The sequence below is a fragment of the Caretta caretta genome, chromosome 8 (assembly GCF_965140235.1).
Source record: "Caretta caretta isolate rCarCar2 chromosome 8, rCarCar1.hap1, whole genome shotgun sequence".
NCBI lineage: Eukaryota > Metazoa > Chordata > Testudines > Cheloniidae > Caretta > Caretta caretta.
In genome coordinates, this window is record NC_134213.1 from 57,568,410 (window position 1) to 57,582,306 (window position 13,897).

General features: G+C 38.1%; 1 protein-coding gene across 1 annotated transcript; it reads right to left on the bottom strand.

The window, feature by feature from the left end:
• Nucleotides 1-15: 15 nt before the first annotated feature.
• On the bottom strand, nt 16-10,998 carry PTGS2 (prostaglandin-endoperoxide synthase 2). Its single transcript, XM_048862017.2, has 11 exons — nt 10,811-10,998; nt 10,312-10,495; nt 8,661-8,777; nt 8,364-8,507; nt 7,641-7,784; nt 6,906-7,087; nt 5,994-6,077; nt 5,463-5,709; nt 3,452-3,738; nt 2,564-2,711; nt 16-2,378 (listed from the first exon to the last, which is right to left on the bottom strand). The coding sequence occupies exons 2-11, from the start codon at nt 10,361-10,363 to the stop codon at nt 1,969-1,971; spliced, it is 1,815 nt and encodes a 604-aa protein (XP_048717974.1). The 5' UTR covers nt 10,364-10,495; nt 10,811-10,998; the 3' UTR covers nt 16-1,968.
• Nucleotides 10,999-13,897: the final 2,899 nt, after the last annotated feature.

Here is a 13,897-nt window from a genome sequence, read left to right on the forward strand (position 1 = left end):
ACCAGTACTCACAGATAACGTCTGCAATGTTTTTATTTTAACAGTGGTATTTTAAACATGTCCTTTTTGTAAAAAAATAAACATGGAAAAAATCATTCAAGCATATTTATTATAAAACATTACAAATAAATAATTTCAAGTTGTCTTCGCCATATATGGTAATCATCCGAATCCTATCAGATGGGATTACATATTATTAATTAATAACTTATTTGAGTGCTGACATTGTGCTTGCATTGTACAAAATAGAGGAAGACCTGCTTTCTTTCCCATGTAGCTTTTGGTCTACATTCAAACTGTATGTATCTGGAAATCTCATTGTGAATTTCATACAGAAGGGGATTGGGCCCTAATTCTGAAAACTAACTCAGTTCAGATAGAGTGGGCAACAAGATGGTGCAGATTTTAAAACAAATATTTTTTTCCCCCCCGAGAGTGGATTAATGTTGACAGTTTTTGGGTAAGTAAGTGTATTCTCGAGGAGGAGGTGAACGAATGTAAATTACATGTTCTGATCCATTTCACATCTCAGGTGACCTCCGGAATAGTCTTCCATTTATGAGCATTTACAGTTCTAAATATAAGAAACCTCAACATCTTTTAATGTACATTGTGCTTTCTCCACTTTGTGCATTGCATAAAAAAAAAAACAAATAAATAAAAATATCCCCAAACTTATCTGTAAAAAACCTTCCAACCTCATACACTTCGGTGTACAATAGACTGTGTGTTCCTTTTTTAGTTACCAATATTGAAAATTACAAATTAACATATCTTAAAATGAGCAGCCCAATTAAAATAATCAAAGTGTAAAAACAAGTAACTAGAAATTTAGGGAAAGTCAATCAAATTGTAACAAGGCCATATTCATGCTGACGCTTTCCTATCCTATATTAAGGATGCAGTATATCCAGTGCTGGGAAGACTGTATCTTTCAGATGTGATTAAAACTGAAGCCTTGTCCACAAGTGGTCAGTAAAGCTCCCTGGCCATTCTTTCTCCCAAAATAGTTTTCTGACCAATTCCAGCCTAAATAATTGCATTCTTTCTACCTAAATCCCCCCAGCAGTTTTAATAGAAAATGCCATTCTACACCCCCCTCCCCGCCTAAAAATAATTAAATGATCCTTGCAGGTAAAAATCTAAGGTGCTATTATAAAATCATTTCGTGTAATTTCTTGCTCTGATTTCTTGCCATTTACAACACAGCTATCAAAATATAAATGCCCTGTTATCCCAGCCTGGCACATAACTACTTCTAGCTAAACAGCAGCAAATCTTTCCCTCCACCCTACTCACACCTACGTCGTGCAAACTCCAAAACCTAATTGGAATTTAAACACAGGTTATATACTTTTATAAAGTAAATTTTAATTTTAAAAAGAGTATTAATGTAACATTGGTTTCAACATCCAAAGTCAGAAAATAAAAGTTAAGGCTCTTAGTTAAATGTTAATATAAAATATGTGCATGATAGTGAGGTAGTGTTTGTGAGAAACTTAACTTTTTCATTTGCTGACTTTATACAAACATTTAAAGTTGCATAATTTGTTTTACATTCATTTACTATTTATGGTACTGTAATTAGTAATTATTGCAGTTTTCATTAATCCAATTTTCTTGTTTTTTTGATAGTTCATTTTCAAATGAAAATATATGTTGGCAAAATAACTTATTCCTGTAGCATTATGTTGCCTACTAAGTGACAAAACAAAACATTTACTGTCAAATTTTATAGCAAAACACCAGAAAAAAATTGGACCATTTTCATCCACTTTGGAATACTTCTTTCTGTTACAGAAGATGTAATAATGGATCCAGTGCTGCAAACTTTAAAAAACAGTGGTCTGCCTTGATCACTGGAACCCTTGTCCTGAATAAGACATAGCCTGGATTTCATTTTTTAAATATAAAGATATAAATATAATAATTTATACAATTATTTAAATAAATAAATAAATGGATGTATTACAATTCAGCGGATCTCTCTTTCATTAGTAACGTGGGGTTGATATCCTCCATGGCAGAGCTCGAGGAACTGACGTTAATGGTGGCCGTTTCTGTGGCTTCAGAGTTTAGGACGTGGAAGGCGGTGATGGGACAGCCCTTCACGTTATTGCAGATGAGCTTTTGTAGGGAGGCAGTATTGATTATTTCAAAGCCCACTTTTCCACCAAAGGTGCTTGGTTTCCAGTACTCCGGAGAACAGATAGCATTTCCCATCAGCCCTTTCAAAGAGAATGGTGCTCCAAGTTCCACCATAGTCTCACCAAAGATGGCACTAGGACGAGGCCTTTCTACTAGAAGGCCAGGATACAGCTCCATAGCATCAATGTCTCCATAAAGCTCTTCTAATTCAGCTGCCATTTCTTTTTCTCCTGTAATAATTAAGAATAAATAAGAGTTGTAAATGGAAAATCCCACCTTTTAGCACTTTTCTTTTGGTCTTTAATCCTACTTCCCACCACAACCCCAATTTATATAATCCTGGAAACAAACAGTGTCCCATCTACCATATTAGTCATTTGTAAGAAAAGTCCCCATTAGAAAGAATAGCTCTTACCTGTAAGTTCCTCAAATGACTTAAAAGGTTTCAGTAGGAAGCGTTTTCGGTACTCATTCAAGGACTGGTATCTCATCTGTCTGCTTTGATCAATTGAAGCCTTAGCTACTTTCTGTACTGCAAAAGGAACGTTCTTACCCCCAGCAACCTATTGCAAAAAAAAGGACACAAAGAATAATAAGAACTCTAGGCAAACTCCTCACAGCTTTTATATAGTGTGTATAAACTTTGGGTGGAATCCTGCTTGCCTTCCTCAGGCAACATTTCCATTGACATGAATGTGGGTTCTTCTGAGTAAGGAAGTGTCCCTTGAATGGCTTTTAGCCCTACAATTCCCATTAACACTGCGGGAGTACCACAACCATGGCACAGCCCAACTGAGAAAATACAGCTATTGTACTGCACTTCTCTGAGAGTGCAACCTACTACAGTAGATATATTTGTTTAGGCCCAGAATTGCTAGGATTTTAACTTTACAACTGAAAATCACTATAAAATGAATGATATTTTCAAGTAAATGATATTTTTTGCAAGATTATATCAAGCTTTCGAAGAGTTTTTCCTTTTCCTTTTTAAATTAAAAGGCCATTTTTGACCTGACCCTGAAGCCTTCTTAAAAATAAAACTCTCATTGAAATCAGTGAGAGTTCTGTCAGTACTAAGAGTGCAGAATCTGGGCTCATGGACAATAACATTCAAAGTGCATTTGCTTTGGTAACTCCTGTACTGGGAAGAATTAGATTTTACTATTTGAACAAGCAGGTATCTTTCTTTTTCACAGAAGAAATTCCAAGTAAACTTTTTTGCCAAGTCTCTGGGTTATGTTAATTGGCACAAAAAATTTCTAGACTCTGTCCAAAAGCTAAAAAATGTTGTGAGAATGTTTACCCTGCCGGCAATTTGCTTGGAGAAGGATTTCACCATGTGGGAAAGGCCATGTTCCATCATGATAGAGTTGTTGTAGAGAAATTGCTGGAAAGTGTACTCCTGGTCATGGATCTGAAAACTGTCAGGCAGAAGTGGGTGCCAATGGTACAAAGTGTTGAATTCAGCTGCAATTCTATTCTGATATTGAAATCGCTGGTTAAACAGCAGCTCGGGATCAAACTTCAGCTTGAAATAGTAGCCACTCAAGTGCTGCACGTAGTCTTCAACAACAATCTTGATAGTCTCTCCTGTTAGTTCAATGAAACAGGGAAAATGTGTATCAGTTTTGTTTGCTTGAACAATTCTGAATGTTCAGCCAGCTGTGTAAGAAAGGATGTAAATGGTGAGGTAAAATGGCCAAGGATTGTTCTAAAATAAATATATTTTGGGGGGAGTTTCAGAAGATGTCAGAGATTTCTTAATGGTTTGTGAACTCTTATGGAAAATGTTTCAGAGCAGCAGCTGTGTTAGTCTGTATTCGCAAAAAGAAAAGGAGGACTTGTGGCACCTTAGAGACTAACCAATTTATTTGAGCATAAACACAAGTACTCCTTTTCTTATGGGAAAGTTTTATAGAAGTGAATAGGGATGAAAATGATAGCAGTTCTAAAATGTAATAAACATTTAGAAATTAGCAGTGAAGAGTGTCCTTTCTATAATTTTCTTTAATAATTCTATAGCAACGACATAATTTGCTATGACATTCTATAGGATTTTTCTGTAGGGAAAAACATTGCTAATTTTATCCAGAAAAAGTTATAGATATCTCAAAAGAAAGTCTGAGTTGCTGTTACTGTCAAATACAACCATCTCCTTTTAGTATACTGTTGCATTCTTCATTTGGGGACAACTACTTAGTTGTCTTGCCCAAATGGAGTGTGCATAAACATTAACATGAAAATAAATGTCACTGGATAGAGGCTAATATATAACAACATCATTTTGTATTAGCTTTTCAGTAACTTCCTAAATTCTAAACTGAATCAAAGCCTTCCTCTTAACCTGTAACAGAGAGCAGCGATTGCACTGAAGATAAGACACTTTAGTAGCAGGGGAAGGTCATTCGGCCACACACATACCTGACGTTTGAGAATTAGGCCATGTCTACTCTTACAAGCTGATAGAGTCACAGCTGTGCCACTGTAAGAGTGCTTGTGTAGCCGTGTTGTGCCAATGGGTGAGAGCTCTCCTGTCTACATAATAAAACCAGCTCAATGGGTGGCAGTAGCTATGTCAGTGGGAGACATAGCGCGGTGCACACAAGTGCTAATGCTGGTAAAACTTACGTCTCTCAGGGGTGTGTTTTTTTCACATCCCTGAGTGACAAAAGTTTTGCTGATATAAGTGCTAGTGTAGATATGGCCTTAAACTCACCTCCCTGCTTCCTCACTATGCACCTCACAGTTCTAGTTCCCTTAGTTAAAGAAACAGAATGCCACCTGATTTAGGAATTTTCTCCACAGTTTGATATTCAAGATACTGGTTACAATAGACTGTTTTCTCATGAACCATCAAATACTGAACATAGGTCATGAAAACTTTAAAAAAAATTCCTTGTGGTTTCATTTAACAAACTAAGTAAAATTTGTTCCATTATTAAACCTGTTGAAGCTGCCTAGGGGAGGAAAAATCTCCCAGATCATTGTAACATATTAATAACTTTTTAAGTTCTGTATAATTAATAGCTGTTTTTAAAAACAAACAAACAAACAAGGCCTCCATTTTCAAAAGTGGACTAGTGATTTTGTGTCTCTCTGTTTTTGGGTGCCTAGCTCGAGACATCTTAAAGGAACCTATTTTCAGAAAGTTCTGATCTTCCTATTGTCTGAAAATACCTTTAAGGTATTTTAAGCTGGCCCCCCAGAATAAGGAGCATGCAAAATCACTTTTGAGAATGCAGTCCCCTGAAGCTGGGGTCTATGTCTTTGTAAAATAGTTTAATATGGAAAGTCTGATTTTCAAGTTTACTCACCTATCAATATGAGCCTGGTAGTTTGGAACAGCTGCTCATCATCCCATTCTGGATGCACCTGCTTAAGAACGTCACAGACTCTATTGTGCTCCCTGAGCCATATTGTGGCATACATCATTAAACCTGGGACCAAACCAAACACCTCCTGGCCTACAGAAAATTGCAGGTGCTCAGGAATATGAGGTGGGTAGATCATTTCTGCCTCAGTGTCCTTCACAGTGGGAGGGTACATTTCTCCATCAATCATCTGCAGTTAAAAAAAAAAAAAAAAGGAGAGAGACTTAGAATCACTGATGATAAATAGATGTTCTCCAGTATTTTATTTTTCCCATTCTAAAAATACAGACTGTGGACCAAATTCTGCCCTTGTATTTAAGTGTGCAGCTCCTACTGAAGTAGATGGGACCTGCTAACACCATGGCTGAATTTGGCCCTCTGTGTTTTAACAACACTTCATACTATTAACAAATGTTAATTATAAAATTCCATTGTTCTCTTATTATACAGTAGGAATTTTAAAGTGAAACACACCTGATACTTCAGCTTTCCATCCTTAAGTAGCCTCAACTTAAGTTGTCTATCCAAAGTCTCTCCATAGACATGGTTCAAGTCAACCTATAAAATAAAAGTATTTGAAACATGAAGTCAAACTACATTTCTGGTTATTTTAGAATGGATCCAACTCCTGTTTAAGTCAATGGAAGTTGGATTGGGGCTTAAATGTTTTCATATTAAGTATACTATGATGATTGGCACCCTATGAATACATTACATAAAGATTTAAAAATAAAGTCAGTTTTTTTGTTAGAACTGGATCAAACTATGCACAACAATGAGTTTTAAAATTCGCACTCAGTTAAAAAAGACTGCTTCAAACATGTCTAAAAGAATGGACAGCCTGGAAACTCTACAATATAATATTGTAAGATTCTTGTGGACTTTTAAACTGGAATTGGTTTCAAAGAAACAATTGATACTCATGTGAAATAGTTGCTTTTCAATAGCAAAGTCTCTTTTAAAAGTGTAGCACATGACCATTATTTTACAGTACAGTATATGCCTTTTTATGCATGATGGAAACAGTCCAATAGAAAAAATTTTGGGGTCTCAGTAGATATGGATGGGTTTGTGTGGAAACAATAACATCACATTTCGAAAATTAAGACTGTGCAGATAAGGAGAACTAAATCGTTTGGTATTTTTGATAGAATTATTTAGGCTTCTATAGTCTGGACTGGAAATACCTCCATCTTGTTGAATAGGAGTTTTGCCTGCCTTGCAAACTGCAGTGTAAGGCTCTCAGTAATGCAAAGAATTCCGTGTAGTTATGTACGTCACAATGTTTATGTACGCTCCTAGCACTCTGAAGGATGTTGTTCTTGCCACAAAGGCTGATAAACTTTGCTATACTTTTCAGTGAGAGTCATAACTTTATGATCTTACCCCATGGCCAAGAGCTTTGGTGAAGGCTGGCCCTCTGTGGTGATCTGTCTTAAAGAACTGGTGGGTGAAATGTTGAGCAAAGAACGTGAACATCATATTTGTGCCTTGAGGATCAGGAATAAATTTTTTCCTCAGCAGAAATTTCTCCACAACTACTGCGGAATCTGGGAGCTCCTTCTTACCTGTAATTTAAAATCAAATCAGTTTATTTTTCCTTAAATTTGGAGGAAATAAGACTTATTTTATTATTCAATCCAGCTATGTCATTTTCTCCTTAGAACAAGTATCTATCACATGTGAAACCTATGAGCTAGATCCTCAGCTGGTGTAAACTGGCATAACTCCATAGAAATCAGTGGCGCTACTTGATTTATACCTGCTGACAACTTAGCTATAACTTTTACAAACCTTATGCACTTGATTTAAAACACAACTTGATTGCTAAAAATCTTCATTTCTGCTATGTTGAATCTGCAACTCAATCTTTTCAATTTCTTTATTTTATTTCTAACATTTATCTCAAAAACTACAGTTGGAGTCTGTGTAAATCATTACTTAGTTTTTAGCTCTTTGTACAGTATATCCAATACACAACCATTTTACAATATACTGTTGCAGATTTCAAAGACTGTAGCTCTATAAAAAATAGTCTGTTAAATGTTTTCCAAGAGGGCAAAATAATTTGACTTTCCCACACTTCACAATCAAACATTGGAAATCTCTTCTATTCCTTACCTTTAACACCCATGGGTGTTGGGCAGTCCAGTGCCACTGGTGGGAGGGTTCTAGTATAGAAGGAAAGATTGGAATAGGCTTCCCAGTTTTTGTAACCATACTGGCTGTTGTATGTTGGTGGACTGTCAATCAAATGTGACCTTGCTAAAATAATAATAAAAAAAAAAAAAGTATTTTTAAAGTTGGCCTTAAAACAGTAAATTGAATTTAATTAAGCTACAAGGTCAAATCCTTTCCACCTTACTTTTGGGTATAGTCCTTATTTAAGAGCAAATTTACAGTGTGGTACTTTCTAGTATTAAAACCTTATTTAATGGAAAACTGCAGTGTATAATATAATGTTTGAATCACTGCATTCAATTATAGAGATGAACAAATTACATGCTTTATAAATGTGTCATAATTTTTGTCTTACAAAAATAACAGAATAATTTTGAGCAATGGTGGACCCCCATGAAAAAAATCCCTTTCATCCGTTTTCCCACTCCTTGTGGTTGCTTCCTGATTATGAGGTGAAATGTATACCTGGCTTCTGCTTTCTACATTTCCTGTCCCAAAATACATTACCTGTCCCATATTTCTAAAGTATGTATGTATATAAAATCATGTATGTATATAAAAGTATGTATGTATATAAAATCACTAAGCAACACAGTATTTCCTTAAACTCCTGTGGCCAATGTCTACAACTGAAGGTTAATAGCACAAGGAGAGGATACTTACATGTCAATACATATCTCATGATGGAATCACGGAAGAAGGGAATGCTGTTTATTATATTCCAGACACCTTTGAAGTGAGTGAGGATGTAGTGGACAGTGTTCGGAGTAGGTTTCAATGTCAGTTTCAGCCAGGTCAAGAATTCCGCTGTGAGCATTGAGGGGAAAGATTAAGAATATTGTATTATTGTACTTATGAGGACTAAATAATATGCAAATCTGGAAATAAAATACTGGAATATTTTGCAGCTTTCGAGATTCATTATTGTTATTTATAAAAACATAACTTTCAGATACTTACGTGTAGTACAGTTTTCCCCATAAAATCCTGTCCTTGTACAATCACATTCATATCCATCAAAACCTGTCGTCATACATACTCCTCTGTTCTGGCATGGGTTTGAGCAGCAAGGATTAGCTGCAATGAAAATTAGAGTAATGTTAATAAAATAGTATTCGGAATGCATGAATCATTGTTTTCATCTCACTAAGCAAAGTTTTAAGAGCTATGTAAGCAATTTCCTGAGGATTATGGCAGAAAATAATCAAACTGTAGGTAGGACCAATTCAGACTAAACCCTGCACTGATATACTTAAAAGCTATTAATATAAGAAGAAAAAATATTGACAGTTATTTATGGGTGATTCATTTTCAGTTGGTATTATATGTAGGCAGCATTGCTAGAGAATTGATGACCCCTCTCAGAATGTTCAGATCATTTCTCAATATCCCATTTAAAACTTGTAGTATAATTACAAGTTTTGAAGGTGGCAAGAAAGAATGGGGGGAAATGAAAAGTCATAATTTCTCTAGGCCTAATTCTGTTCTCAGAATTCAATGAAAGTTGGGTTTAGAGGGCATAACTAGACATCGTGAGAGCTATTTATAATTTCTTTAGCTCCAAATCCTAGATTTACCTGTTTCCTAGCCCTAAACCAGATACAGTGTTTTGTATGTCTCTTCCCCATCTCTCGACTCCCCAGAACACTGGAGAAATTTGGATGCTGGCTGAAAATTTGCAGCTGGTGCCCATCTCTACTAAGAATATCAGAAGCAACTTTTACACTTTGGGAATATTAGAAAATAATACAGTACTTCTCTTTTACTAGTAAATCGGAGAGGTTGGGATGTGAAGTCAACATGATATTTTTAATAACAACAACAATGTAAGAATGGTCCGTCTAGCCTGTGGTATCCTGTCTTCTGACAGTGGCCAATGCCAGGTGCTTTGGAGGGAATGAACAGAACAGGTAATCACTGAGTGATCCATCCCCTGTCATCCATTCCCAGTTTCTAGCAGCCAGAGGAGGCTAGGGACAACCCAGAGCATAGGATGGCATCCCTGACCATCTTGGCAGCTCCTGGATTACAATTCATGAGGTTCTGCACTAGCTCCCATGTCACCATGTCAGCTATGTCACTATAGCACATTCTTAAACCTGAGGCTCCATTTCTTAAAAGCGTGGGGTGTCATCAGTGCTATTCAAAAGCCAGCGGCACTCATTAGAAAATTAATTCTGAATCTCGCTCTCTCTGTAGCACCCTCAAGCCTGTGCAAAACTGCATCCATCCAAGTCTCGGAACAAAGAGAACACAAATTAAACAAAAGGCACCACGGCAGCTTCATAGAATCATAGAATATCAAGGTGGGAAGGGACCTCAGGAGGTCATCTAGTCCAACCCCCTGCTCAAAGCAGGACCAATCCCCAATTTTTGCCCCAGATCCCTAAATGGCCCCCTCAAGGATTGAACTCGCAACCCAGGGTTTAGCAGGCCCATGCTCAAACCACTGAGCTATCCCTCTCCCCCCCCCCCCCCCCAACTCTGCAAACTCTTCAAAAAGGAGATCGCAAAGCACTGCAAGCAAACGCCAGCGAAGGCAGCTCAAACAAGTGAAAAATGTCCTGGAGAGTTTCCGCGGCGCTGAGACAAAGAAGGTTTGAGTACTAACCTGCTTGGCTGAAAGCCAGGAGACCGATGATTAAAGTGCAGGGCAGAATCATATCCCAGTGGTTCTTCACGAAAGGAAACTTGATGCTGTGTTGCCCAGTCCGGTTCTGTAGAGGCAGCTACTTCTGCTTTCTTTCCGCTTTCCCGGCACGTTGTAGATTGCGTCCACGATTAACTGCATCCTACTTATGGACCAATGAGAGAGTGACGTACAAGTGCGTCCTGCATCCGGAAACAGCCCCCCCTCCCTTTCCCCTTCCCCATACATCATCTGAATGGAAGAGGGAAATTCCTGCAGTGTGTAAAGAGGGGAAGACACTCCCTCCCCCAACTTCCTTCCCAGGTTATGGGATCGGGGGAATCCCCAACCCACGAGACTCAGTTTCCCATGCGCCCCCCCCCCCCAACACATGGGCTGAGGTCGGTCTCTCTCACACGGTTCCCAGCTGATCTCTAGATTTAGCAAAAATCTGGAAGGCCAGGCTTGAGCTGCGTTGTACCTTGGGGGCTCCATCTCCCAGACTCTTCCGCCGGGAATCTGCCGTGCAGCTGCCGCGCTGTCCCTGCCGGGGCCCCTGGCGAGAGAATGGAGAGTCCGCGCTTCGTTCGTGCCTCGCTCCGATCACAAATGCAGCAGCCAAAGAGGGCCCGAGAGAATCGATAGCCCCTTGCTTTGTTCCCTCTCGTGTAATCACCAGGCTCTCCCAGCGCTTCAGTTGCTGCCGCTTTCTTGCAGACTTCTCCTTCACAAACAAAAAAAAGAGCGTCCCCGGTTGAAATTTGGCCTCAATCTCTTCCTCCCCCCCCCCCCCGAAAAAGAATCACCTCCGTCCCCAGCACCTTAAGAGAAGCCAAACATATAATATCTACTTTTACATTTGTAATTGCTCCCTACTATGAGCTCAACTCAAAATAGACCACAATATGCTCTACATCAGTGGCTCTCAACCTGTCCAGACTACTGTACCCCTTTCAGGAGTCTGATTTGTCTTGCCTACCCCCAAGTTTCACCTCACTTTAAAACTCCTTGCTTACAGAATCAGATACAAAAAGACGAAAGTATTACTGAAAAATTGTGTACTTTCTCATTTTACCATATAATTATAAATTAGAGATGGAAAACAAATTTGTATTGTTTGCCTTTTTAGGTTCCCACCTTTACCTGGAGAGCTGTCCTCCTAGGTTACAACTGAAAAAAGACACACCAGGTATATTTTTTAGGTGTAGTATTCCTTTTATTTTCCCCAACCATTGAAGAGTCAGCCAAGTCTGATACTGGGGTTGGTATCATTTGAGCTTATACACATCACAGCTCTGTCCTTCAATCACTTCAAAATTGGGTTTCATGTGAAAGTTTGAGAGTTTCCCTATTGCCAACCTTCCACTATATTTGTTGTAGGCATTGGTTCAAATCCTACTGTCCTTAAGCCTGTGAAAAAGGCAAGCAAAGTTTGGCCCAAGGTGTCTATTTAAAAATATCCATGACATGGACAAATGGTCCCTTGGCATAAATTGAATCTGGTTTTCTGACTGCAAACTATACTTTTACAAATGACTTTTTCAAAATGATCACTACTGTCAAACATTTAAATTCATGTAGTACCTAAAAGCTCCAGTCAGGACTGGGTTCTGTTGTGGTGGTCAAGACAGACAGACAGAGGCAATTCCTTCCAGGAAAGATTTATTACCTTAAAACAAAACAAACAAAACAACAACAACAACACAACACAACAAGGATAGTATTGGGAACAGGGATGATGACAATGATCAGATCCTCCTCCCACACCCCCCAAAAATCTGTTAGCCAAGTTAGTCTTGATTGTCCTTATAAAGTGTTCTTTATTAAGATTTTAATCAAATTATGATAGTGTATCGCTATTATATTCATTGTTTAAAACAATTTGTTTAAATATTAGGAGATGGATTTCATTTAAATGTTTTAAGTGGGTCTTTATGATTTTTTAAATGAAAAAAAATAGATGAAAATTCAGACAACATCTCATTTTACTTCTGCATAGGCATTGTCTGTTAGGATAAAAACAATGAGGAGTCCGGTAGCACTTTAAAGACTAACAGATTTATTTGGGCATAAGCTTTCATGGGTAAAAAACCCACTTTGATCCAAGCATCTGAAGAAGTGGGTTTTTTACCCTCGAAAGTGTATGCCCAAATAAATCTTTTAGTCTTTAAGGTGCTACCGGACTCCTCATTGTTTTTAGGACACAGACTAACAGGGCTCTCCCTCTGATATCTGTTAGGATAGCAGTTCAATCACAGGTTTCAGTCAGAAATAATAATATAACCTTTTCCTTGCTATCAGTGGTTTAATTCCCTACCAGCAAACATTGATACACAGTGAATTTAACTACATTTCTACTTGGTTCCTTCTCTTATGAAATACATATAGGTCCTTAGTGATGGTTTACCTTTATTTTATATATGTTAACTATCTTAGAAAGGATGCATAGGAATGGCAATATGCTCAGACGAATGGTTCATTTAGTCCATTAGTGGACAGTGCTGGATGCTTCAGAGGAAAGTGCAAGAAACCCCTTAGGGTTTGTTTTAGGCTGAGCAGATAGCAAGTGTGAAAAACTGGGACACTTTTTGAGGGGCTTGGGGGTATAGTTGCGTATGTAAGACAAAGCCCCTAATATCAGGTCACCCTAGTATGTCTACACAGGAAAAAAACAAAATATCCAAAACCAAAAAACCCATGGCAGTGAGTCTCAGAACCAGGGTCAGCTGACTTGGCCTCATGCTGTGCGGGGGCTAAAAATAGCAGTGTAAACTTTGGAGCTCAGGCTGGAGCTGGTCTCTGAAACCCAGTGAGAGGGGAGAGTCTTGGAACTGAGCTTGAACATCTGCTATTTAGCCCTGTAGCATGTCTACAAGAGACTGAATCAATTGTCCTAGACTTTGAAACTTGCTGCCACAGGATTTTTGTTTGTTTGTTTTTCACCATGTAGGAATATGTGTAGTGGACAATTCTGACCTGTCACTGGAGATATTTTTTTCTTAAACTCAATCAGTTAGTGCAGAGGTTCTCAAATGTCATTGCATTCCGAGCCTCTTTTGAAAAAAAAAAATTACTACATGACCCCAGGAGGGAGGACTGAAGCCTGAGCCTACCTAAGCCCCAGAAAGTCTAACCCACACTGGTGACCCACTTTGAGAACTGCTGAGTTTGTGCTTTGAATCCTAGCACAGATGGTTACCTTAGTTTTCAATATGAATCGAAAAGCCTGACGTGCTGAATTTGGTTTTCTCATGAACCACAGATTTCCCGTGTGACCTTCGGCAAGTCACGAAACATTCTTTTCTTCAATGCCTTCAACCGTAAAATGAGGTTCTGTCCCTACTTAACTGGGGGTTTGTGAGCTAAATTAATTAGTGTTTGTGAAATTCATTGAGATCCTCAGGTGGAAGGTATACAAATGGAAAGCCTTTTTAGTGGTCTGCATACCAATGCTGATTTGGGGGCCTCCTGGATAGACTTTTATGCATCTGTTTTCTCAAAAGTATGACCACGATTTTATAGATTTGAAAAACCACTAAATTTGAATTATTTTTTAAAATAATCATAG